Source organism: Oculina patagonica, chromosome 3 (assembly GCF_052425735.1).
Source record: "Oculina patagonica isolate OP01 chromosome 3, crgOcupat, whole genome shotgun sequence".
In the NCBI taxonomy this organism is placed as follows: Eukaryota; Metazoa; Cnidaria; class Anthozoa; order Scleractinia; family Oculinidae; genus Oculina; species Oculina patagonica.
Window position 1 is genome coordinate 8,880,535 of NC_135760.1, and position 27,439 is coordinate 8,907,973.

At 37.1% G+C, this 27,439-nt stretch overlaps 2 protein-coding genes across 2 annotated transcripts; both read left to right on the forward strand.

The window, feature by feature from the left end:
- LOC144646365 (antimicrobial peptide damicornin-like) lies at positions 1–3,994 on the forward strand. The gene is made up of 4 exons (XM_078505921.1): positions 1–299; positions 648–746; positions 2,679–2,818; positions 3,737–3,994. The coding sequence occupies exons 1-3, from the start codon at positions 200–202 to the stop codon at positions 2,795–2,797; spliced, it is 318 nt and encodes a 105-aa protein (XP_078362047.1). The 5' UTR covers positions 1–199; the 3' UTR covers positions 2,798–2,818; positions 3,737–3,994.
- A 13,171-nt stretch (positions 3,995–17,165) lies between these two features.
- LOC144645623 (uncharacterized) lies at positions 17,166–26,022 on the forward strand. The gene is made up of 9 exons (XM_078505188.1): positions 17,166–17,300; positions 17,701–17,742; positions 18,993–19,065; positions 19,263–19,297; positions 22,470–22,542; positions 22,648–22,691; positions 23,542–23,626; positions 24,919–25,006; positions 25,907–26,022. The coding sequence occupies exons 1-8, from the start codon at positions 17,224–17,226 to the stop codon at positions 24,982–24,984; spliced, it is 495 nt and encodes a 164-aa protein (XP_078361314.1). The 5' UTR covers positions 17,166–17,223; the 3' UTR covers positions 24,985–25,006; positions 25,907–26,022.
- Positions 26,023–27,439: the final 1,417 nt, after the last annotated feature.

Consider the following 27,439-nt stretch of genomic DNA (forward strand, 5'->3'; position numbering starts at 1 on the left):
AGCGATGAAAATCTTCTATGGTTTTCTTTTCTAGTTTTTTAGTGGTCAACGACAGCTGAAAACATATTGATATTGCTTGATTATACAAAAATATTTGTACTATATATTACACAAGAATATTTCCTGGCAGAATCATTTACGTCGATCGTTCGCCAGAAGAGGAACTCGCTGAACAACGCTTGACCAAGTAGGAAAAAAAATGTCTTCCGTGAAAGTGTTAATTTTCCTTCTTGGCGCTATGATGTTAATCATGGAATTCCAAAAGGCTTCTGCGGCATCCTTGTTTGAGGATCTTGACGGTAGGAGAAAATCAAAACAATTTTTATTTTACTTTGGCTAATCTTCTGGGTTATGTATGGCTTGTTTCTTTGGTTGATGTTTGCCGTGATCATGGATAGGTGTTCTGCTGCTTTTAAAAGAGTCGTTTTACACTAGAAATAGACTCGTTCGGTTTCCTTTTTTTTTTTAGAACATATGTAGCTTATGCTTTAAATGACACAGTTGGTTGCATTGAATTGAGTTTTATAAACAATCTTTTTTGAGAGTGAGTAAAGAAATGAAGTATGGAATAAAATATATAGGAATTATACTTGTCGGAATGGACAAGCGGATTAAGGTAATGTCTTGTTTTGCCTTTTTACGTTTAGACGATGACATTCTAGAGGATAGCGATGACTTCGATCTAGATGAGTTTGATGCATCAAAGCTCACGGATGTTCTACAGAACGACGAAAAAGAGAAGAGGGGTAAGAAGAACAAACAGAAAAGTTTCACCGCATCAAACAAAACAATTATTGTGGGAATTGTCAGAGGAAATCGCACCTGTTAAGTATGGTGCAAAATAATGCATTGACAAATTTGTGGTCCACAACTGATGAAATTAAACATTAATCTGTTGCTTATCTTGTTGTCAAATAAGAAGAAGAATTTTCACTTTGTCAGGTTCCGTCTTGTCTCAAATTTATTCATTGTTAGTCAAAATGTGAGAATAATTTCATTTTAAGGTTGTTGTTTTTTTAAGAGTAAGCTGTTTAAGGGATTTTCCAATTAACCACGCGGTATATGTGTGCAGTTCAAATAACTCCGGGGAGCTGTCTAGATTTCGTCGATGGTTTACCCACAAAATTTTATTTTTCCCAACTCCCCTTGTTCTCGCTACATGGTCAAACTGTTTTTCTGAATGAAAATTGTTCTGTTTACAAGTTCAGTATCCTTACGTCGGTAGAACATTCGATAACTAATTAATTAATTCAAATTGACGTTTTTTAACTGTACATCACGAAAATGTTAACGATGAAAGATTTTGTTTCAAAAATTTACCTTCATAAAAGAACTCATAGGTGTTACGATTCCGCACGGAGGTAACGTATTAAAAGTCAATTGATTCTGTGTTAGATCAAAGCGGCCCTATAATTTTTACAATTATGATAATCCTTTTTTTTTATTTTTTTTATTTTATGCATAGTTTTCCAAAAACAAGTAGATGTCTAAGAGGTATCTCAATCAACATCCCACCAACTCGAGCTCCCACTCGTATAAATGCCTTCAGTGGAGCATATGAACGAACAATCAATTAAAACCTTAAGTTTTCCACAATCATTGTTGTCGTCATCATCAACATAACCATTACCACCACCATTTTCGTCGTTGTCGTTGTCGTCGACGGCGTCGTCGTCTTGTCTTCTTCGTCTTCTTCTTCTTCTTCTTCTTCTTCTTCTTCTTCTTCTTCTTCTTCTTCTTTTAGGCCCCGTCCACACTGACCCGCGGGTAAATTTGAAAACGGAGAAATTTGAAAACCGACGCGTAAAACGTTTTCCGTCCACATTAACCCGGGTAAATTTGAAAACGATACTTACTTTGGAGAGTGTTTTTGAAAAGCTCCGTTTTCGGTGACCGAAAACGCCGTTTCAGTGTGGACGGTTGGCCTATCCGTGTAAAAAAAGATGCGTTTTCAAATTTACCCGGGTCAGTGTGGACGGGGCCTTAATAACCATTCCAGCGACCAACTTTCACAATTTCTCAATACTAGAAACAGAATTTAATTTTGAGTACAACAAATGCTGCAGAATTTGAGGGTAAAAAAGTGATGTAGTTTCAAGGCAAAGCAAAGATTTAAAGAATTCGAGGAAGAAACAATTCAGTATCATTGGAGTTAAGCAACGTTTTATATAGATACGAGTCATAACTTATCAACAGTTTAGTTTGTTTTGTGAAGGCCACGCACTGGGCACAGAGGAGTCAAATTTGTCTGAAATTAAAAATTTCTGCCGTGCAAAACGATCTTCTAATTTGTAAGCGTACGTGATGCACCGCCGTCATGCGATCTCAGTTTACAGAGCGTCTGGCGTTATCGTATTCTGACAATGGTCGCCTGGGGCGAAATAAATGCATTTTTTTTCGGAAAACGAAGCTTTTCGACTCGGCACAAAGTGTGGTCTCCCACAAACATTGCTGTCTGCGAATGTCGCACGACGGTACGATCTGTAAACAGATATTGCATGACGGCACGGATCACGTACCCTTACACAATCGCTTAGAAGGTCGTTTTGCACGGTAGAAATTTTCATGTGTGGACAAATGTGATTCCTCTGAGCCCTGTCAGCTACGTAAACGCACAAAATTAATCTTTTTTCATGTTAACCTACTTTTCTTTTTTTTTCTTTATTATTATTCGACAGGATGTGCTAATTATGGAAGCAGGGCCTTTTGTGAAAGGACCCGAAGTTGGTGCGGAAAAAGTGGCATAAAAGGGAGGCTAACGGCTCGCAAATGCAAGTACACCTGTGGGGAATGTTAAGGCTGAACTTGGCTCAAACAGGTTTGTAAAAGACGTACGGACGGACTGACGGAATGGAAGGAGAAAGGAAAGGAGGGAGGGAGGGAGGGAGGGAGGGAGGAATGAGGGAAGGAAGGAAGGAAGTTTTCAGTAGTCAGCTCTTAAAGGAGCAACGTCACGACATTTTTAGTCATTTTTGTGATTTCTTTAAAATTTAAAGCAACCTCAAAATAAAACGTTTCTAACGTACAAAAACAACAAAAGAGTAATAAAAACGCTTAAATAAACAAGGATAGTTTTGCCTGACAAAGATAAAGACGGATTGCGAATGACAAACTTGAAAAACCTTGCCAGTTTTTTCAAGTTGCGTTGCTCCTTTAATCAAAAAACTAAGCCCAAGCCCAACTAAATTTAGACTCGTTTAATTCTGCCCATTATTTTTGTTTACGAAAATAATGTTTTTGCATTTTTATTTTTATTTTATCTTACAATTGGTCAGTAATATCACTAGTCAGGTACCGATTTGAAAGAAGTTTTTTTTAAGTGAAATAAGATCATAATTCAAGAGAATCTACATGCTACGCATGTAGCAGCCTTTCACAAAACTAGAGTTTCAATTTGCATACTTTTACATGAGGTATCCCGTTGGTTTATTACGAAAATATTTTCTGAACCCTGTTTTTGAAACAAATGTAAAAGTACAACATTCATGGTTGGTGCAGTGGAATTAGTGTCAATAGCAACAATCCTTATTATCAGATTGACTCCATTATTGAAAGTTTAATTCAGCTTTTCCAAATAAAATGATCTAAGCCTAGCTAATTTTAATTCCTGGGTGGGGTAAAAGGGTAAAGAGATTTAACTGTAACTCAAGCTACAATGTAATGAGACAGGAAAACGATATGTTTTGTCAACATTTTTCGTTAACAATAATACGTATACTTTCTCTCTTTTTTGCAGCTATCGACCATCATGATGTATATGCTACTTAACTTAATTTAGGATTAGAAAATAATGTCAGGTTCAACCTCGGAATAACTCTGTTGCTTGTGTATGCTTAGTGTTGTATCAATAGCCGCTACAATAGGTGCTTTGTAAAAAAAGAAACTTGCAACGTCACCATTATAAAAAATGGCCAGGTGACGAAATGAACGCCACAAATATAAAGAGCGTAACGAACATTTAAACATTACTGTGAAAGATGCTTCACAAATAAACTATGTATAGCGGTTACTAGTTGTGTTGTTCTGTTCTATATTATAAGAATGACGAACTGTGTTTAATATACGAGGGTCTCAATGGGGTTAACCGTTAGCCGTAAAACGGCCAAAAATTTAGCCGCTAGGCGTAAAAAATGGAAAATTTTAACCGTTAGCCGTAAAATGTGTTAACCGTAAAAATCGATCAGTGATTATAAATAACCCAAACTAGTTCACTTCATCGTCCCAAAAATGGTCCAAAGACCTAAAATACGTTTTTCAATAATGGAAATTGATTTTTAACTATTAAAAACAATGAAAATTAACTTTTAACTTCTGTTAACCGTAATGGAAATAAATTAACCGTTAGCCGTAAAAAGGCCAAAATTTTAACCGTTAACCGTAAAAGCCCCCACCCCATTGAGACCCTCATATACGGCATTTTTGCGTCGAAGGAATATAAGACAAACTGTCTTAAGAGGAGTTAATGTGGTCTGATTCGTTCAAAGCATTTCGGAAAATCCTAAAGTATTTCTCTATAATTGCAATTCATGTGAAGGCTGTGTAAGATCGCACAAATAAAATGAATCCGTTAATAGAATAATTAAGTAGCCTTCTGCTTAATTTCCCTTCACCTCTTCCCGTTACGCTTAATTCTGTTTCCATCCATTTCCATCCAGTAAATGCATACTTTGTGAATCAACGTAAAGGACTCGTTACGAGAGCAAAGTGGTTCAGTTACATGGACCTCTTGCCCATCAAGTTGGTTCTCAAGTGCAGCACCTTGCTGCTTAGCGACAGCGCCCCTGAGCTATGGGTTTGGTTACCAACTATTAAGTGAAATAAGATCACAACTACGTTTTACCAACTACGTTTTCCATAAACGTTTGAAGTCATAGACCCGTGACTGGGTGAAAATAAATTGGCCGTGATTTATTCTTCGGATAAAAAATATATGGAAAAGATGAACAGTGACGCAGGCCATGCACTTCTCTAAATAGATATTATATTTACTGATCCTCCATTTTTACTTGAGATCTAGTACACGTTTAAACAACGGTAGAATTCTTGGGTAGCACTTGGGCTTATTACAATTTGCATGCCTACAGCACCTTAGGTCGTGATCAGTGTCCACAGTCATTTTCTGTTAGCCAATCAACTGGTATTCAATCACATGCTTTCAGAAGACACTGCCTCAACTGGCAAGATTGTTGCGCATTTCAATTGAAGTCAGTTTTAATATCCCACTCAAACGCCGCACGGAAAGCTGCAACGGAGCCAGTAAAGTTTTCAATACATTTTTTGTCCATATCGTTTTCAAAACTGTTTTTAAATGTTATGATACATAAGCAAATCAAGGAATCCGTGTCAATTGCACGGGCGTTTTTCTTAGCTCGCAGCTATTGGGCTTCTCCGCCTCCCTGGGTATGGTTTCCGAGCGACCAGCAAGCACGGACAAAACGTTGTCAATATTACACAATCGAAAACGTTATCGAGAAGCAACGGTGTAGCACAATTCATCAACAGTTCAATATAAAAATGACTTTTCTTCCATTTTCTCTTTTAATTGACCTACTTCATGGATGGCTAATCTGGAAAATTACGGCCTAAAATTTCAAAACACCGCCATTTTACATTTGTCGACTTAATCCTCCCAAATCTTTACCAATCTAATAACAATTCAATACCTTTTCTTTTGGGTAACAGTGGTGTAGTGTTTGGTGAATGGTACGATGTTTTTCTATCTTATTAAGCCTAAGTCGGCATGTTTGTCCTTCACAAGAGAGAAATCCCTTAGGAAGAATCCCTACGATAATTTTACAGCATTGAAACTACCAAAACTTTGTTAATTTCCAAACAATTTTTATCAGCTTCATCTACGATCAGACTTGAAACAAGGTCAAATAATATTAGTGTTAAATTACATGAATTGAGTGGCTTTAATGTCTAGACATAGTTTGTCCTCTTTTCAAAGATTGGGGTATTTATTATAATAACTTATTTTTAACTGCGTACACAATTAATATGGGAACGTATTATATTTCAGGCAGTGTAGGTGTGACGCAAAAGTAACGACATACCAAACATATAACAAAGTGATTACAAATTTTACTGAATTTAACGGTATTTGGTATATAATCAGGTATAATGCCGTTAAAACGCACTATTTTAGTATTACTGTGGTCAACTTGGGATTAACATGGGGTCAAAGTTAAAGTCTTAAAATGTGTCACCGGGCAGTTTCGCAATGGCACCGAAGGCAATGGGTGCACTGAGCCAGATTACTCTTTATAATCTCGCAGCATTGCCTCTTGAAGCTACTTTGATCTCTTAAGATTCATCGTAGATCCCAAAAAACGCCTTCTGATTTCTGTTTTAATATCATAGGTGACAAATTACTCCTTAATTTTGGCGAGAAATTTTAACGTTAATTTATAATTTCACATGTGAAATTATAAAATTGCCATGGCAACGTAGTTAGCGGCAAGATGGCGTCCGGGATAAAAGATGTTTTAAAAGCTTAAACTTTGTACATTTTCGCTTGAATTCCATCTTAGCCAGCTAGCCTTGGCCATGTAATAAAACTTTTGATGATATTTCATATTTCAAAACATCAAAACGACTTCAAGACTTAAGCCAATTACATAAATGGCATCGAGCGGATTTTTGAGCGTTTTACACGGGCGCCGTTTTAGCAGTTCATTCAAGACTAGCTATGGTCATCATGTGAGAAATAATTGACGGTTGATTCATCTTTGAAAATTTTTGTCAGCACTGAGCAAAAAGGAATCTCTCAAAGGTTTTCTTCAAAGACTAAAAAACTTACGAACTTGAGCAAAATGATGCTTTGAACTTTTCAAAGCTTTCGGAGTTCGCGATGCACTATACCAGTCAAAAACCTACGATTGCAAGCGTAATTTGTCACCTTTGATATTAAAATGTAATCAAATGTTATACTCGTAAAATTAGGAAATAGTTTCACTTGCATTTTGTCAAAATAACCCAGGCGGGAATAGCAAGGCGAGGGAAATTATTAGAATTTTGACAAAACGCGCATGAAATTATTTCCTAATTTCACTCGTCACCATTTGATTACCAATACTAAAACATTTATTACTTTTTTTTTCTGAAACCCAACAAGAATTTTGAAGATGCCAGTCTGGACAAAATAAAACTTAACTGGAATGTGTTCACTCATAATAGTGTCCGTGGAAAGAAAAATTAGTTTTATAGAACAGTCCATGGTCATAACAATCAGTTGTAACAATCAGTTGTTATAGAAAGTTAAGCTACAATAACAACTAGAGAATCTTACCTTCAGAGTTCAGTATGATTGGATCTGGTGAGTGTCTTTAAAATTGCCTGTTTTCTCTTGACAAGCATTAAAAGAAAGCCAGGGCTTCAAAATTTCAATTCCAACAAGAACCAAAGAAAGGTAAATTAAGAGCGTTGACCACTTTAACGCCTATAGTCCAATTAATCCGGGAATGATTATTTTGATGCTATAAATCCTACTTAGAAATGTAATTATGAATGTTTCTTTGAAAGTCAAGGCCACAGTACCCAAACAGGTGATAACAGGTTGACTACGTTCAAAAAGTATAAATGCTTCGGGTGAAATGACTTTGAGCTACAGTTTGTCTTAGTGCAATTGAAGAAGATTGTCACACAGAGAGTTGTAACAAAATGGTATCCAAACAGCTATTCGTCCTTCTCTTGGCTGCAGTTTTGATGATGCAGTATTCAATGACAAGCGGAACAATTCTTGAGGAATTAGGTAAGCTTGAATTAAAAACCAGTTATACAAAATTCGCGCAATCAATAGGTAGAAAATACATGCTGTTTAAGCTATATCACTCCTGTTCTGTATTGATCTCTACTGTTTTACATTGTTTTTCCACTGTTTATTTACTGTTCTGTGCTGGTCAACACTTCAACACTATACAGTTTATATGGTTCGAAATATACCGAGCTATACTGTCTTCTATTGAAAGTCTTTCCTTAGTGTTTTTTGAACTGCCCGATATACTAATTAATGCTGTTCTATATATTGGTCGAATTATTGCCGTTCCATGTTTGTTTACACTGCTTTTACACCGTACTATGTTATTCCACATTGGCCGAATTAAAGCCGTGCTTTGTGGGAGACGCGCTCTCCCTTGTAGTTAGCGAGTTGGACTCCGCATCAAGCGGTCCGAGTTTGATCGAGCGCTGGCGGGGGTCATTGTGTTGTGTTCTTGGGCAATTCATTTTACTCTCAGTGTCTCTCTCCACCCAGGGATATAAATTGGTACCGGCGAAATGTTAAGGAAATCTAACAAAATGCAGTGCTATGGACTAGCGTATTCCTAGCGAAACTTCGTGCTGCGGAAAATGGGGGGGGGGGGGATAGGCCCCGCATCAAGTGGGGGCCAGTTGGCCCAAATGTCGTGACCATTATATGTTGGTCCAGTAGGTCTATGTGGCTCTCTCCGGATTATTTATTGTTCTACATTACAACAGAGCAAAAGCCATAGAACCTTTGCAACGAGTGCACTTATGTTGCCTCCGTCCACACATCACTAGAACAGGTTGAAAATACGAGCTTTTTAAACATATATTTTTCCAACTGTATTTTAACATTTATTGCAGCCATGGTGGAAGACGCAGAATTGGACGAAGCAGAAAACGATTCAAATGGTAAGATAGCTCTGTCAGTAAATCCCTTTAAAACTCGTCGCCACTAAACTTATATTAATAAATTGCAATGAGGAGTTCGGGAAGGATCCACTAAGGGAAGAGGGAGCGAGATCCTTACTTTTCACAAGCTGCTCGGTCGCCGTTCTGTGTGTTTCTGATACCCATTGGGCTCCTGTAGAAAAAATGCATCGACGACAGCAACTTCTAGTAATGTAGTAATGAATTCCTTTCATAAATTAGGCGCTGTCACAGGCCTAGTAATATGCTGACAAATTGCAAGATGATAATACAAAAAAAAAAAGTCAAATAAAATTCACGGGACTTGTCCGTTTTAAAGTGTCACAAGAGTCCGTAAGTAAATAATGTCAGATTTAACTCTCAATTAAAGATAACAAGAACACAAAGGGAAAAACTGGTTGGATTAACCAAAAACTTAAAAAGACACTTCATTATGAAAATGATCTCCAAATGACTTTAAGTATATATCCACTATGATGTTTAATATCAACTAATTAAATAGAGATAATATAGGTCAAAATTTAAGAGATATGAATGGAGATTGAAAGTTAGCTTGGATTAATTCGTATTCACTGAGAGAACAAGCCTTGGCGACATCAACTGGAAAATTGATGAAGTGAATAATTTGCCTAATACAGAAAAAATGCTTAGGGACGGACCATTATTTTTTTGGAGAGGGGGGGGGGATGAAAAATATTGAAAAAAATTGTTTGCAGGGCCTGGAAAGACAAAATAAATTGTTTGCAAACACGATATGTATAACAAAAAATAGTAAGAATTTCGAAAAAAAATGTTTGCAGAGGTGCGTAAACTAAAAAAAAAGTTTGCAGAGGAAGATTTTTCATCCCCCCTCCCAAGAAAATAATGGTCCCTCCCTTAAAATAATAGGTTCACGCGCGTTTCGGTGGTATACAGGGCCGTGACCAGACCCTTGCCATAGACGAAGCAAGATCTTGCTAGGGGGGTTCTGGGGGCATGCATCCAGACAATTTTGAAATCTAGAAGCTTTGGAAATCTCTCTTCGACATTTTTCACAAGATATGTCTTGAGAAAAATCCATCTTGTTCAACTTGGTATTATTTTCCCAACAAAACATATTTTGTTTTTAATTTTGGGCTAAATTTAGAAGAGGCAAGTGCCTCGTCTTGCTTTTTTCGGGTTACGGCCCTGGTATACTTACGATATTTAATATATCATTATGGTTATGATTATGATTATCATTTTTTGTTGATGCACAGATTGTTCCAACAAAGGATCCAACTCATTTTGTAACCGATTTAGAAAGTTCTGCAGGCCGGGAAATAAGAACTATCGCTTTTTGTCAGAGCAGTGTAAATTTTCGTGTGGACTGTGTGGCTGAAAGGGCATCGCCGACAATCTACAGGTATTTTATTTGGTTGTTGTTGTTATTGTTGTTTTTGATTTTGTTGTTGTTGTTGCTTTGAAGACCTTCCCTTCTTAATTCATTCATTCATTCATTCATTCATTCATTCATTCAAGCATTCGATTATTCTTTAAGAAAGTTCGTTCGTTCGTTCGTTCGTCCCTTAGTTTATTATTCATGTAATTATTATCAATTTTTTCTCTTCGTTCCCACTACATTTAATCTGAAAAAGTAAAAATTGAATTTAATCACAGCAAACCTGGTAGCCTGATTTTTAAAGACTGCAACAGTTATTTTTTTTTTGTTATATTTATTTATTTATCAATGTAGAGGTGTCATTGATATTATTCGTTTGAATAGGAGTACTTAAGGGTGGTATAACAAAATGCGCGCATTTAAAAATCCGGGAGTTGCAACATTTTTAATTTCGATTAAAAATGGATGAGTAACCAGGCTTCGTAATCTTGTAAAAGTTGGAGGCGTTCTCTGGTTAAAAATTGTTAAAAATATAAGCTTTCGGCTGCCAAACTACAGTCTTTAACGAATGATTAAAATAGCGCAAATCAATGAATATATAGAATAAAAATGTGTGGAAACAATGCGGAATAAAAATACATGAATGAGGTGACAAAAACGAGTAAAAATTATATAAAGAAAATTATTGTCAGAACCTAGACAATATTCCAATCTGTTAAAATAGTTCAGTTTTTTATCAAATTCTTACTTGTTTTTTGTTACCTTACTCGCGCATTTTTATTCTGTAATTTTTTTCACACATTTTTACTCTATATATTCATTCATTTGCGCTATTTTATCTACTACTTAAAGGCTGTATTTTGGCAGCCGAAAGCTTATATTTTTAATAATTTTTAGCCAAAGAACGCTTCCAACTTTTACAAGATTTTTTTTAAAATTTCTTCTACCAGTGAATTATCAATGGTGGAAGTAACACTTCTCTGAGAGAAAAGATTCTAAAATTAAAATAATTGTTAACCGGCAGTTCACATTTGTTTATTTACAGGCTCCTTACATAGCGACGCAGCAACTTGTGGAAGTTGAACTGTTAAATAAGCCAAAGAAGAAATCAATTGGAAATCAGTCGTAATAATTATGTGGTATATGTGTAATGTATCAAATGAAATAAAGGTATATTAAAAATACGGACAAAGTGCTCAGATTTATTGACTAAATTCAAGTGCTGAATTAGTTGATAGTGGGGGAAATTGTTATGGAAAATATGTCTTCAGCCCTTGTGCAAAAAACGAGATAAGTGTTTCGCCCTCGCGCTCGCTGTCGCGCGCTGTCTTCCCTCGTGCGCGTTCTTTTGCGTTGAAAAAATTGACAGGCCGTAAACATAAGATAACTCGCGTGCGTGTGTTCAGAATTGAATACATCGTTCGGGGACGAAGAAGAAATTCGATACTTAATTCGGCATTTTCTGTGTGGATCAATTGAAGTTTTGGACATTTAGTCATTCTAGGTTACTTCAAATCACAGGACAGTAGGCAGAATTTTGCATGGGTGGATGCGAGCGCCAGAGGTGTGAGCGTCTCAGAGGCGTCCGGGCCGGAGTATTGTCCCCGGGAAATTTTGAAAAATCAAGTTGTTTAAGTCCACATTTCCTTTCTTTGAGAGTCATTTTAACCATCACTCTCCGATAAGGCAGACCTTTGTGGCACGTGGGGCCGACAAATCAAAAAGGTACTTGTGCATGGAGTCGGAACATACAAAGGAATTCTAATGAAAAATATCACCTCTACCGCCACATTTTCGCGACCGCCTGCGAATTTTTTCAAAGGCAAATTTTCCGCAAAAAAAATTTACATGTCGAACAGTGCAGCAGAACTTCACGTCGGCCCGAGGTTTTCAAGTTGTAGGCCTTTTTGTTTCTACCAGTCTGTACCCAAACCACATTGTAACAATTTTCAGGACTTGTAAAGTACGTTTTAGCACGGCCAGGGCCACTATGATTGGATTTACAACTCATACCAACACCTTCATGGGATTTTCTAATTGCACTAAATCTTTGTGATTTACATTGAGAACACGAAAACCGTGAACACTTTCATTATACTTTAAAAAAGGAAGCAGCGGAAATAGTTGACAAATTATTTACGAAAACTAACCTGCTGGCTCCATCTCTGTCCATTTGTTTTATATTTCTTGCAGTTTGGGCTATCATTCGATTGTTCCTGAAAAAATTTACATCTGCAAGATAGATGAAAGAGTTCACGGTTTTCTGGTTTACACTGTAAAATCTCGGTCAATTTCAGCCTCTAGGTTCTTATAAAAGAGGTTCTTTTAAAAACTGAGAGTGTATCATTATACTCAGTATGAATAGTATTCCAATTCTTTTGCTTGCTAATCATCATCAGGGCAGGTGTTCTTTTCAAGCCCTTTTCTAAAGGTTCACTTATATAATTGTAATCAAGGAAGAATTACAGACAGTATTAAAGTAATGGACCATCAACTAGAACAAGCCGGATCTTTCTGTGTTATCTACGAAAGAGAAGCAAATGCAAACTACTAAGGTTTATGTTGATTACCACCTTTTCATAGTGATGAATTATTTACGGTTATCTGTCTTGCACAATAAGGAATTACAAAGTTCGTTTCTATATTGGAATGGATATTTTTGTCATCCCATATAGGTATTGCGAGTACGTTTCTATCCGGTCAAAACTTCAAATATAAGGAGACAATTATCAATTAAGACCTTCAAAGCTCGACTGTAAATCAGTTCACCTCTCACACAATCGTAACTATATCAGTATGTTTTCGGTTATATTTTTTGAGATATAATATTCCCACGGATGCTAGTCGCTCATGTTCTATTAGTCTTCTCTCCTGCCTGTCCAACATTGTATTGATATTATAATAAAAGAAAACTTTATAGTTCCTGCTTACATCAGGAAATTTTAAAAGAATAAAGTACATAAAAGATTGAAAATTGTTTTCGTCTGCGTAGCTTTTGGGAACTTTGAAATTCCGCCAGCTACATAGGTTTGAAACATTATTTCTGACAAGAGACATTTTAATTTAATTTGCAAAATGAACTTTTAAACTTGAATTTCCAGGAGGGACACCAAGTTTGTACACTCGCAAAAAAGGAAACATATTATTGAAACAAATTACTGCGACAGGAAGCTAAACATGCGACGCTGCCGTCTCTACTAATTAAATTCATTTTAAGTTCAAATACTTAATACTTACTTGGTTTCCGTATTGCCGGTCTTAACAAGGTTAACGGAAGGCTATACCATCGGTCGATTGTCGTCGCTGTTGATTGGTTGAGAATGCGAGAAAGCCAACAAAAAGATCGTCACAACAAGATGTCAAAAGTAATAGTCAAAAACGTTTCCGAGTGCTAAAATAACTAAAGTGCCGGTCTCAAGGCCTTAAAATGAGTAAATGCATCGCTTGATGACCAGAAAAGGCAGTGTCGAAGTGATACGGTTTGAGAGAAAATGTCCCACAAGATGTTGTTGGTGTTTGTTGCTTTCGTTGTTTTATTTTCGCTTGAAAGTCAAATTGGTATTACAGCATGGCAGCTGGATGATCTGGAAGGTAGAGACGAATTTCTGAAGCTAACTGTCCTTAAATTCACTTATAATCGATATAAACTTGTCCATAAGTTTATATGTCTCGCAGCTAGTTTTTTTCTTTAATAATTTTCTTTCATAAGAATTTCCAAGCATGATTTTATTATAACCTAAATCTTTTTACGGGGATTAAGCGAAAGGAAACAAAACTTTTTCACAAGGAGTCCAGGACCCTCAAGTTAGGATTACAGAATTCACAAAAAAATTATTTGCCTTTTTGAGTTAAACTGCTCACTTTGTTTCTGTCAACAGATTGTGTCAATACTGGGTCCAACGCCTTCTGCAGCAGGTTTCGAAAGTTTTGTAGTAGTGAAAGAAATGGAGATTTCATGAAGAAATATTGTCGGTTTTCTTGTGGCGAGTGTTAGTTTGTTACGGTAGGTATCAAAGTTAATTATTTATTCATTTTACAATCGTGGCTCCAGTTGTTTAAAGGGTGGATAACGCTATCCACCGGATAAATCACTATCGGGTGGATAGCGAAGTAGGTTTTATATGACAGTTATCCACTGGATAGCGATTTATCTGGTGGCTAGCGTTATTTGCCCTTTGAACAACTGGGCCCTGCAGGACAAGACTGTTGAGACACTTGTCTAATTTTTCACTTACTTGTGCTGGCACGGGTCATTTTTTTTTTTTCAATCCCCCCTCCCCCCATTCCAATGTTGTCAATGCTGTTGTGTTGTGAATGCAAAGCCGGGCGAAATGAAAACCACAGAAAGAAAATTGAGCGGGATATAGGGAAATAGAATATTTCTTACCCTCTCGTAAGTCAAGACATTTGCGAAAAGTAGGTGACATTCGTTTGTCTCGACGAGTTTTGTCCGGATTGTAGTTTAAGAGTGTTTTTGGAGACTTTTGCGAAAGATAACAAAATGCCTTCTGAGCGAAAACGGTCGAGTAACATGAGCTTAAACCTGTTGGCGATCCTCTACACTTTTCCTTTGAAAGTTGCAGTTAAAACAGTGAAATCGGCATTAACCACGTTTTGATACATCCAGCCGTACATAGTGTCAAAATGAACTCTGTTTTTGTCCATTTTATACAAGAAGGATGAACTAATATATGCTCCAGCCTTTCCCTAGCTCGTAGAACGAGTCCCGTTATTTCCATATTTTATCTACTGTAACTTAATTTAGTTCTGGAAACTAATAAATCTAACTTTTTTTTTTTTATCTTTAGGCAGATTTTACCTCTCTGCTGTAAAGGAATTACAAGCAACTTTGCAGAAATGTCGGAGATGTTGCCAAGAAAATCTGCAATGCAATAAAAGCAATATCATCAGACTTTTTTATTGTGATTTTTGGCGTATTTATTTCTCTGCGGGGGAGGGTTAATAACCATCGTTTGGCCTTAGCTCCTAGTGAGGAAGAGGGGTCGTTAAAGAGTTCAAGAATATGTATCGCAATTCATTTTATTTTTGCGAGGTATAAATTTGCGAAAAGTATGCAAAACGAGCCGACCAAAAATTAAAAATCTGGCGCCATGAAACGAGGACGCAAAATTTGTTTCTTTTCAGTAAGAGATGAGTGCACGTTTGTGTTGTGTTTTTGTAATTTTCCGACCCTAATATTATAATTTATTCTATGTAATTTGGCTTCTTAGGAAACCAACACCCTTTTAACTTTAATCTTTTTTGTATAAATTTCTTCTTTTTTATGTATAAGGATTAAATAAAGATTGCTGTTGTTGTTACAGCGAACAAGCAACACCTACTATTTTTCAAAAAACCCTCGAAACTCGAAATCGGTGAAAGAAACCTCGTAAAAAGAATGAGAATAAGCGTCAGTAAGCTCCTTTGCAGATGTCGTTTGGGGTCTTCTTGTACTTGCATAGCAATGCACACCATTTCAAACACAATGCAACTTGCACACGATTTCTTTATTTTTAACAAAAAGCTACGCCATTATAAGCAATATTTTTACGACTTGAAACATTTATGCTATTTAACGCTGGCCCCTTTTTCTTCTGGGTCGAGTGTATCAGTTCCGTCAGAAACAAGGCATGATATTTCGGCGAGACACCTATCGGGTGACTTTGATCATTTCAATTTTTTTTATTTATGACAGTAATAACTATTTTCTTTTTCCTCTTCTAAATTTTGACAAAAAGAAGTGACCAGATTTTAACAATTATGACCATTACGGACCAATGTACGCAGCTTAGGCGGAGATAAAATCGAAAACGCATTTATCAAAAAACCTTAATTAAAAAAGACGGAAACGTTTTAAATAAAACCAACAGTTTTCATACCCTGCTTTCGTAATTGTGTATATTGAGATACACTGGATAAAGAGGTGTGGGGTTTTATACCAATGCAAGAAACTCAAGGTTATCTGTGTTTCTCCTCTCAATTTTGGCAACGTGCAAAACTCTCTCATGCATACCAATTCCTAAATGGTTAGTGGACATTGAAGAGAAGCGGCCAGCTGGCGGAAAGATGTGTTAAAAAAAGTTTCAAAAACTTTGACAAGGTCTGTACGGAGCATAGTTGAAGAGAACTTTAGAAACATTAGCCATATTCTTTTAGCAAAAGCGACACAGTTTGCATGCCTTGTTTTAATACATAGGCTAGTTCATTGTGTACATGACTCGTAAATTGCATAAAGCAATTTGGGGTCGTATGCCAAACCACGCCAGGTTATCAAGGAAATGATAATACCGATTGTATCTTACCGTATTTATTCGATTAAGCGGCCAACCTCGAATAAGCGCCCACCTCGAATAAGCGCCCACCCTGAAGAAAAGAAAAGATAATAGGCACCCAGCCTCGAATAAGCGCCCACCCCCCGCCCCACAAAAAAAAAAAAACTAAATAGCACAAGAGGAGTATTGATTATCGAAATTGACTAAGAACTACGAAGACGACTTCCCCCATGACCAAGTTTTCTCAGTATTTTACAGAAACTTTCAATGAACAGTTAAAATTCTGCTTTGGTACATCTTCACGTTTTGTTATTATGTATTGTTTTGTTACAAAAATAAACTTATTTTTTGCTAGAAAATCGCAAAAATTTAATAAGCGCCCAGACTCGAACAAGCGCCCACCTCGAATAAGCGCCCATTCTCAAGGACCAAAAATTTAATAAGCGCCCAGGGCGCTTAATCGATTGAATACGGTATAACACTATATGCCTAACAAGAGCTGAGAGGCTTCTAAATTGCATGTAATCAACACTGTTTTGCAGTGCTGGATATTTGGGTTAAGTCACAAAAAGGATTTCAGTTGAAAGAATTTTCTAGAGAATTATTTTTCTAATTCACAGCTTGGAGATTTGGCAACCTAACTGGAAAATAATTATGTTTTTAGTTTGTACTTTCAGTGTCATAGTATATTTATATATATTGTTTGTTTACAAACGATCGTGTTGGTCCTAGCTTTCGTGTGTTATAATTATTAAAAAGTTCTTATTAAAAGAGTTTAATACCTTTTGAACTTGAACTTGAAGAACCAGATGGTTTTAATGTTTATAACAAAGTATTTAACGCGCTCTTTGTCTCATTTTGCAGATTTCAGTCGTTCGGGTACGAGTTCGCCTAAGCTGAAGAACCTGAAGATATACGATGAAAAACCATGCGGTCTTCCGTCTCGTTCTGGTTGTTGGGATTTTTGCAGGAGCTGTGCGTATTGGCCATGCCAAGTAAGAAGATGTTTTGAATTGATCTGGCCGGAAAATGTTCTAAAAATGTTCTTATTTTCTTTTCCATTTTTCCCCATTTTTTTAAACAAGACGGTATTGCAGTAAATCAAATAATAGATCTCAATCGGGTATGTTCGCAAGTTAATTGTACAAAAATGAATGTGAAATGATGTTAAAAACTAAACTACATTTTGAAAGCGCTTTGTATCGAAAATTTAAGTGCTGTTCTTTCCCAAATTTCATCATGCCCTCAGATTCCGCCTTTCTCAGCTTTGCAATGTTAAATTTATATTTTACTAGTGGCTGAATAGTAGAATATAGTATGGTAGAATTCTTAAATAGATCATGTACGGTAGAAATAATTTAAAGTGTATAAATGCCGACTTTCCTTTCCTTCTAGATGCAAAGATCGTCGCGATGAATTACAAACTGAACTCAAAAGGTAAATGGAAAGGATTTGTCAGTCTGTCATGCAGTCAGTCATTCTAACAAATATTTTATATAGGAAACGTAAGATCGAAACGAAGTTTAGGTTTTGTTTCTGTTTGTTTTCTAAAATTAGTCCGGCTACGCAAAGAGCAAAGAATTGAATATAAAAAAGTGACCAATAGCTTAGCCTTTGTTATTAAAACTTTAATATGTCTGCAAGAGGATATTTTAACATGACGAACAGGCGAGACCCGAGCTTGCAATGGGGTCCATAGAAAGAATTTTGGCCCCCAAATGAGTGCTCATTAATTGTGTGCGCCATGCACTGCAAGCAATCTCACAATGACTATTCGATCGGCTTATAGCTCTTAAATTTTAAAGTGTAGAGCGATGAATAGCTATAGAATTCTTCACAGTTTTATTACATTGTTGAGCTAGCAGGTGGAGCCGTAGAAATTAAGGAAACCACTAACCTTTAAATTAAATAATATGTAGTAATCAGTATATGGACAATTGATATTAAAGGTCGAGATACAACATGTCGCCGGGACAAGTTGCCGTAACATGTTGCCTCGTGTGACATGGTGCATTTCTGCTAGAATCTTTGTTACAGCTGCGACAGATTTTTGTCGCTGCGATACCCCCTAAGTTTGAACTCGTGCGAATGATTGAGCGAAAGCAGTGTTGTAGCAGCGTGTGCACACTTCTGCGACAAGTCGCTGCGACAAAATATGAATTACCTAATGAGAGAGCGTCATGTATTTTTGCCACTCTTCCAAATTCGCTGGGTGTGCATCGAAAAAGGGCCTTGTCGCAGCGACTTGTTTTGAAGCAGTACACACGGAGCGACTTGTCGCAGAGACCTGTCGCAGAGACCTGTCGATGCGACTTGTTGCCTAGTGTGTCCCGACCTTAAAAGCCAGGTAGGACTGAAATGAGTTGAATTAGACTAACACGGATACCAATAAGAAAAAAATCTCCGTGATTGCGTGATTGAGAGTTTTAATGCTGTTGTTTTCTCTCTGGAGTCTGAAGTTAGGTATCAGCCTTTATACTTTTGTATACTGCTCTAATTAGTTTTAATTAATCCTGGTTTCTTTTTACTCGGTCCTGTAGGTTATTTTCAGTAGGTTTCACAAAGGAATAAGTAATTAGTTGTGGTGTTCTAGGATATATGGCTTGAATTATACAAAGTGAGATGTGACCAAACTTTAGGATAACATAAGACGTATTGCAAGAATTAACATGATCGTTAATTTTTAGGCTAAAAGAAGAGTTTGCCGCACTAAGGAAAAACGTAAAGGAAAAGGAAGAAATCAATCAGTTAACCAAAGTAGTAAGTTTCTCGTTTCTCGGCGGTAGCCGTTACTTTTTTTCTACTTTCTTTTTAACTAGTCAAGATGTAGCATGTGATTTAAAGGTATCGGTGTAGAAAATGTAGTGGTCTGGGCACATAATCCTTCACGCTCAACATTCTACAATTGTTTGTTCCATAATCATAATGGTTTCCCTTGTCTTTTATTTTTAACGCAGGATCTTCTTAAAACGATTGCGGGAGGCATTTCAAAGTAAGTACAACATCACGACATTTATGGCATTTTTAACGACATGCGCCGTCATGTTTTGCTTGTTATGTTCGGGTTGGCAAAAGGGTCAGGGGTGAGCGTCAACAAGCTAGGGCTTTGCCTCATGCCTCGCCGCGCCGATATTTTCCGGCCACAAAATCCAGCAATTAAATCAAAGCAATTTCGCGCATGCTTTGGATATACCGCAGTTTGTTTTCTCTACTTTTTAGCGGAGCTCTTCAGCGCGCGCCAGGCGCGGAGGGAGCACCAGGGTAATGCGGGTACGAGAGAATTTGTAAACCCAGGAGGCCGAAAAAATTTGGTGCGTCGCCCGACCGCGCGCGCACAGACTCTCGGGGAGGGGGAGGGGAGTCCCAAGGCAACCCAAGAGAGGGGGGAGGGGAGACAATCTTCTGCCTCCTTCGTTAACCAGAGAGAGTCGACAAATGAATTGGACACAAGTCAGACAGCGTCAAAACAACGATCCGCGACCAGATCAAGACAACGCGGGCCAGAAAGGGTGCGTGTTTTGAAGTTGACCGCTGACAAGGAAAGAGTCCGCGGGCGAAAAAAAGAGAAACCCAAAAAAGAGAGAACGGCTACCCCGCTAAAGGCAAAAGGAAGAGGAGAAAGGGGGAAGAGGCCAGGGGAGAAACGAACAAGAAAAAGAAGACCCGAAAAAAACCCGCCCGCCCCCCCCAAAAGAAGAAGGAAAAAAAAAAAAAATGCGAGAGGTTTATTTAAAGAAAAGTGAGAAGTACGCGCCACACGCCAGTTAGTTGCACTGTACACCTTTAGCACCTATAGAAGTTCTCAAATTCGTCAAAAAAAAATAATAGAAATTTAATTTCATAAATTAGAATGCCTAATTAAATCTATACCCTACCTCGCTGTGGAAGGTTAAATGTTTAATGCCACCTCCCCTCACAAACTCCTCAATAATTAAAGGCCACCAAGTTAGAAAGTGAACAAGGGAGCCTCAAACAAAGGAGCAGGAAAAAATAGCTCAAAAAGACATTTTTCACAGGTTCTTATACCAAGGAAAACCAAAACAGATCCATCCCAGTAAGGTAATGAAGTTCAAAAGGGCTAGCGGGAGGGAGAGAGGGAAGCCATAACCGTAAGGGTGAGGGTGATAAAAAAAATAGTATGACAGTAAAAAAAATATGCTATATATTAAATCAAGCAAAATTTTTTATAAAAAAAAAAAATATTTAAAAAAAAAGAAAAGAAAAATCCACATTTGTGTGTAAGTATTTTTAAAATAGTAAATAAAAAAGAAAAAAAAAATAGAGAAAAAAAAAAAAGAAGTAAAGATGTGAAATGAAACTATTGCATTAAGCCCATAAGAAAGGGAGAAAAAAAAAAAAAGGAAAGGGAGGAAAAATAAAAAAAAAGACATTTAAGGACCAGGGGAGAAGTATAGTTTTTTTTTTTTTTGGGGGGTGGGGAGGGGTGATGTGGAAAAGAATAAGTTGTTCATTGTTCATTTTTTGGGTTAGCTTTCACTTAGTTTTTGTGGTTAGCTTTCACTTTTTTGGAGTTAGTTGTTTGGGCAACAGTGTAAACCATAGTATAACCTGCCATTTCCATTCAAAATTAAAAATGGAAATAGTGAAAATGAAAATGAATAAATGAGTGAATGAAAAAAATTAAAATCAATTATTATAAATGTAGATGTTTGTTATTTCCTTTTACTCTAAATGTAAAGTGATTTTTTTTTTTTAAACTGGTAAAGCAACAACAAAAATGATGCCATGTGATATGCCTATCTACCCCGACATGCAGCCCTACTCCTCCCTCCTTTTTTTCTACATGAAGGTAAATAATTGCCGTTTTGCAACATAATTTCCCATCCAGACTTCTTTATGATAATGCTTTCGGTGGAATTATAAATTTTGATTGATTTTTTTGTTTTTTTTGGTGTTGTGTACAGGTACCCGGAGGGGGGGATGGTACTCCCATATAAGAGTATAGGGTATGTGCCGCTCAACATGGTATGCTTTTTGTCTCTCGACTTGAAACAGGGTATACAAATCACCTTTTGACTCTAGAACAGGGTTATTGTTTTCCCAGAATCTGATTAAACACTATCAAGTATATAGCTATGAAACTCCGCTCCTTCTTCTAGAGACGAAAGTCAAGTGAGAGTTTGTGATGTACGGTAGTGTTTTTATATCTATCTTCATATTTTATTGTGGATATTGTGGAAGGTACCTACTTTGCAGTGTTTGTCTGGAGGTCGCAAATTGAACCTTTTGTCTCTGGAACAGGTCCAGAGTCTCAGCAACTCAACGGCACACCCCCATAGTAAATTTTAGGGAGTACCCCCCCCCCCCACCCCGGACACGGTAAAAAAGAAATAAGGAAAAATATTAATTATTATTTATTAAAAAAATAAAACGAATATAAAATTCTTACCTTAAAGTTTTCTGGCCAGAATAGAGTCAAAAAGTGCAAAATAATTAACTGGGGAGCTCCGTTTTAGGCTTGCCTAAATTTATATATTATGGCAATAGGCCTAGAAGGGCTGGAAGCCGCTGGGTTGACTTCGCTTGCAGTTTACTCTTTTCAATGGTCGGGGACCCCTACCTTTTCTCGAACGATAGCTTTCTTTTCCAATTTTCTAAAGTGGGATTAAATCCTGCCATTTTGCGTCTGTCAGCCCAGTTCTAATGCGGTCGCTAAATAATTAGGGAAACTTTAAGAAACGTCACCACTTAAACCAGTTTTCTTAATACATCCACTTACACAATTTTTGGCAGCGAATGTTGCATTTCAGGGATTTATTTGCAGTATCTAAGACTAAAAGAGATTGAGGCCATATATTCAGCGACAAAGACTGATTTTTTTTCAAAGATAGGTGTTTTTTGGACATGTTTTCTCCGCAAGGAATTCGGTACCCCACCCCTTTCCCCTTTCTTTTTTTCTAATATTTCTGATACGAGTGACTCATAATTTGTCACAGTGGTGAATGGTTTAAAAAAACTAAATGTTAAAAGAAGGGCCTTGGATTCGCTGAAAGCGTTTCTTTTGGGCGAGTAGTCAATAGTTACTGTTTTAGTATACAAAATGTTTGTTCTAGCACTCCAAATATTACTACTTTTCTTTTGCATATTTGATTTTGTATGTCATTTAATTTCAGCCTTAATTTTTTAATTCATTTATTCGACAGCATCACTTACTTGAAGACCGATGTTGAAAACGTCCAGGATAAGGCAGAAAACTTCTGCCTGTCCTGCCAAGAGGTATGTAATAATAAATTATAAAAAAATAACCTTCGACACGTACGTAAATTAAGCTTTATGAATTTCATTCATTATTCGACTAATTTTATCATTTGTATTTTACAGGAAAAGACCAAGTGTCCAAACATTTTAAGTCTGATCAACGGCCGGTAGGAGCTTTATTCCCGAATAACGGGCTGACGCCGTAGCCAGAGTTCTGGGTTTGCACTAATGATGAGAGGCAGAACTCATGTTCTCTGTCAGTATTGTGTTCTAGGGCAAGACCCTTAATTTTCGGGGGCATGAAAAAGTTTAGGAGAATTGTTAGGCAGCCCAACACAATTCTTGTTGATGGGTATACTCATGAGGCGGGCAACCATCTCATTAAGTCAAAGAGAAATAGATCAATTGCAGAAAACGAGAGCTTTGCAGTTGTCAGTCACTAGCAAGATTTCAAGATTTTCAAGGCTGGAAAGATATTTTTTTCGTTTCATGCATTTCTTGACAGTTTCCCATTTTAAAACTATAAAATTCCAATGTGGCGATACGGAAATTTGCTGTTTCACTGAATGAAGCCTTCCGCACACTAGCCGATTTTTCGTCGGCCGTCTAAAAATCTTCACTTGTCGGTTAAATATAGGACAGCATCGGGCTTTGTCGGGAAATATCTGGCAGTGCAAAATCTCAAAATGTGTTGTTTATGTCGGGTTGTTGTCGGGCATTGATGGCTTGTGTGCGGTGGACCATTACAACTTGTCGGGTCTCGGTCGCGTCGTAACCAATTAGAAGGCGTTGTTGCAGTCACATGGGCAAGCATCATTTTCAACATGGCGGCGGTCAAGCGTCGACACAGTTAGTCGCGACAAAATTAATAAGCTAGTAGAGCGCGGCAAGCTGATGACCCAACAAATTTTGACCTGATTTGACCTCGATAAAGAAAACTTCCTAGGATAAAAAATCGGCTAGTGTGCGGCGAGCTTATGCTGATTAAGATAACATTGCTTTTACTTCGTCTGCCAGGATAGAAGTATTGACGAAGGCCGTTGACAAACTACATGAGTACAAAGAAAAACTTTCTTCGGAAACAGAGAGTGGAAAAGAAGAGGTAAACATTAATCTGGCTAAAATAGATAACGTTTTGTTTATTTAATTTGCCTTTTGACTATCGAGGTTATAAAGTCCGTTCTGTGCAATCTCCGCCTGCAATGTTTATGTCTAAATGTCCCACACGAAGAAATGTTCACTAACCAAAATAAAAAACTCCGGGCAAAACTTACCTTCTTTCATTATTAACGCCAGATATCCTTGCAAACAATAACAACGAGTAGAAGAACCTCAACGTTATATATTTATATTATTCCAAAACGACGTTTCAGGTTATCGAGCATTCCTGAACAAAACAACTCGTAAACCCTGGTAAAGGTGGTCTAAAAAACTTCATGTACGCTATCAACGAAGTGTAACGTATCAACGAATTCAAAATAATAATGAAAACCAACTCTGGCGGAGTGTTAGTTCGGACCGGAAATCATTAAAAGGCTCTTATATGGACTTCTGGTAAAATTTGTGGAGGTACTCACAGAACTCCAATAAAAATACTGAAGCTCTAGTGCTTCAAATATATTACAATATATGTCTGGGTGCTGGATTCTAATACATGCCTAGTTTTTTTGTCCAAAATTAATTGTAACTGCAGTTTGGTATAATTGCAGCAGAACCTACCCATATACTTTTTTGGTAGCCCCAACCAACCTGGCGGGGCTAGGGACGTGAGTTTCGTGGCTCCTCCCGCTCCCTTTATTAGTGAAAAGACAGCCCACAAACCTACCAGCTTACAAACCCACAACCCGGGCACTGTACTTACTTCCATTGATAGTTGTGTTTGAGCTTCCACTGATAGTTGAATTTCAATTCCCAGTATCTGTGCTGTTAGCTGGGGTGGAGTCGTTGCCTTCAGCTAAAACCAACGAAAAAATAAATGTAAAACGTAAAAACAAAACAGCGAAAAAGAAGCAGTGGTTACTGGATATGGAAAATTTACCATTTTTGGACAAGCACGTGTTCCAAGGGATTAATTGCGCTCTTTACTATCAGGTTACGTTAGTTTCGTGTTTCATTTCTTTCCACCCACCCTTCCACCTTGGGTGATTTTGATTGTTGTCATGTCATGAGGGTGATAGAGAGATTTATTATTGGCACTTCATGTAGTTAAATTTGCCCCCGCAGACAAAAAAACCTAGGTACGGCCCTGGTTACTCAAAATAACTCAGCAAATCTACTTAAGAAAGTAACTTATTCAATGAACTGGATGGTTAACTGACTCAGTAACTCGCTAAATTTAGTAACTGTGTTAGTATACATTTCTTTTTCTTTTTTCATTTTTCTTTGCACATCCAGTCGGGCTACCTGGAACCAATGATTTATGCGACCAGTCCCTTAGAATATACAGGAATTTTCCTATAGAGAAGCTGAAAAATCATCAAAGGTGATGTTCTTTGATCACTAGCTAGATTCTTTATTTGCATTTCCTCAACTTCCGAAAGTAGGTCCCTTATTTCTGTAGACTTCTAGGTCTTCTTAATGCTACAGAAACCGGGATAAGCTCCGGCTGAATGAGCCACTTGGCTCGGACACAGACTTTACCTACCACCTACTAGGTCTTCTTAGTACATCGAGCGTAAAGCGAAATAAAGCGCGAGTAGAAAAAATAGCCATGAGGATCCGGGAACGATTTTTGCACTCGCACTTTTTTCGCTTCTTTCGCTGGACGGACCAGAAAGAAGAGGACTGCTCGTAGTCTATACTTTCTGTCCCGAAAATTTACCAACTTGAAAATGAGCTTTCCAAATCACAGTCACAAGATCCTATTTCCGATACTCCCCAACGTTCCCCGACACTTACCAAAACTCAGCTACAAATGCAGGGTTTGTTTCGCAGCACATATGACTACTTTTTTCTCTACGGTTTGTTAGCGAAGTTTTTACGATGAATTTTAACTGTTACGAGAAATAAAGCACTCGGATTTCACAGGCTGCGAACATAATAAATAATAATAATAATAAAAAGTATTTTTATAGCGCCAAAATCCACTAATTGCTCATGGCGCTTTACAATAAAAAAATATTAACTATATAAAAATATTAAGATAACTTATGTTTTTTTGATATATTTTTATCTATCTGAAATAGTGACTGATCGATCGAATCCACCGTAATTTAGCAAAATTCATTTATAAAAAAATATTAACTATATAAAAATATTAAGATAACTTATGTTTTTTTGATATATTTTTATCTATCTGAAATAGTGACTGATCGATCGAATCCACCGTAATTTAGCACAATTCATTTATTTTTACCGTATTACATTCATTTTTCCTCGGCAGGTTTATCCTTCATTTTCCCCTCTCAGTGATAGCGGAGTACTAAGTTAAGTTCACAAGAACAGCGGAAGTAAAAGAAAACGAAAGGAGAAGTGGTGAATAAAAGCTATATTATTTGATTTTTATCGTGGTTTTATTTTTTCATACTTACAAGTGAATTATTTGGCCTTTAGCTCCCAGAGGAAGGAAATGCTTTACCCTAATTTAATTTGTTCCTTCGAAATTTAAATTTTGTCGAAACGTTTACCAAACAAAGCCTGTTAAAATTTGAAGGCAAAATATAAAATTTTGCGACATTCAGCATTCACTTCCCCCCAGCTTCCTTGCGCAGAGCTACTTCGTTTTAACGTAACCGTTATTAGCAATTTATTCACTTTGAATAATCTAAAACTGGAACAAAAAAACAGTAGAATACGCTTTGTTCCATTCCTAATATATTCAATGAGGAACTTACTCGGTTACATGAATCGCTTACGTTCGGACTTTCATTTCCACCTTCTTTGCCCCTTTCAACATTGGCTGCAACACGCTAAATACACTCAAGTTATGTCTACAAGTTAACATTAGTTAACATTGGACAACGTTTTAACAATTATGCCCACGTAGCTTAGGTAGCCAAAACTTTGCCTGAAAAAGTTAACAACTAGTTCTTTCGACCCAAGCGACAGCTGTCATTTTTTCGTAATTGTTTTTTTCTGGGATAAATTTGATAAAGAGATGCGGGTTGCTAGAAAGATAAGGTTACGCAAGGAAATGTATCAAGGAAAAGCCTATCTAACAAACGAACCTTCTAGCAAATGTTGCAAATTGTTTTGTATTATAGTGCTAAAACTAACGAGCGGATTTTTAATTTAGACCAGCAAGGTCCCAGTTTTGCGAAATTGTAATTTTTATGAAGGCACCTCGCAAATAGGGGCGCGCGAGGCAACGGTAGGAGGTGTACGGAAAACTGAGATCATAACTGATTTTGTAGGGTATGAAACAAAGTAATTAATCGCTTAAAACAAACTTCGTTAATTGATGATATAAATTTCGATGTGAACATGAGTTTGCTGTGTCAAATCAGCGTGGTTATACGGTGACTTGCGTTTAAGGCCAAAATCAGCGTTACGAACCGGCGCTTCGAAACAAACGGCCTATACAACGTATTAAGTAAAACAAACCAAGCCATTAAAAAAGCTCAAATTTGCCTCTTTTTTTTTTCATTGCTGAAGGCGGCAAAATAGACCAAATATTTAAAATTCCCAGAAATGTTATGTTTGCAGTCAAATTGCCATTCAAATTGTGCGGAAGCAATATGTCTTCTTTTCAACCATATATTAATTGTTTGAATGTATCTTTTTGTTCATTTATGAGCCGGTGACTCCCAAGCGAGAGCTCAAACCGTCATCGTCGCCTTTCATCTAAAAGAAAAATTTGATTGATCTCAAACTTAAGTTTTTTTAGACAATAGTTTCACTATATCTTCATTCTGGCCAAGTTGAAAATTTTCGATTATTTTTTGCTCACCGCCAGGCGGTATAGTATTTGCAGACG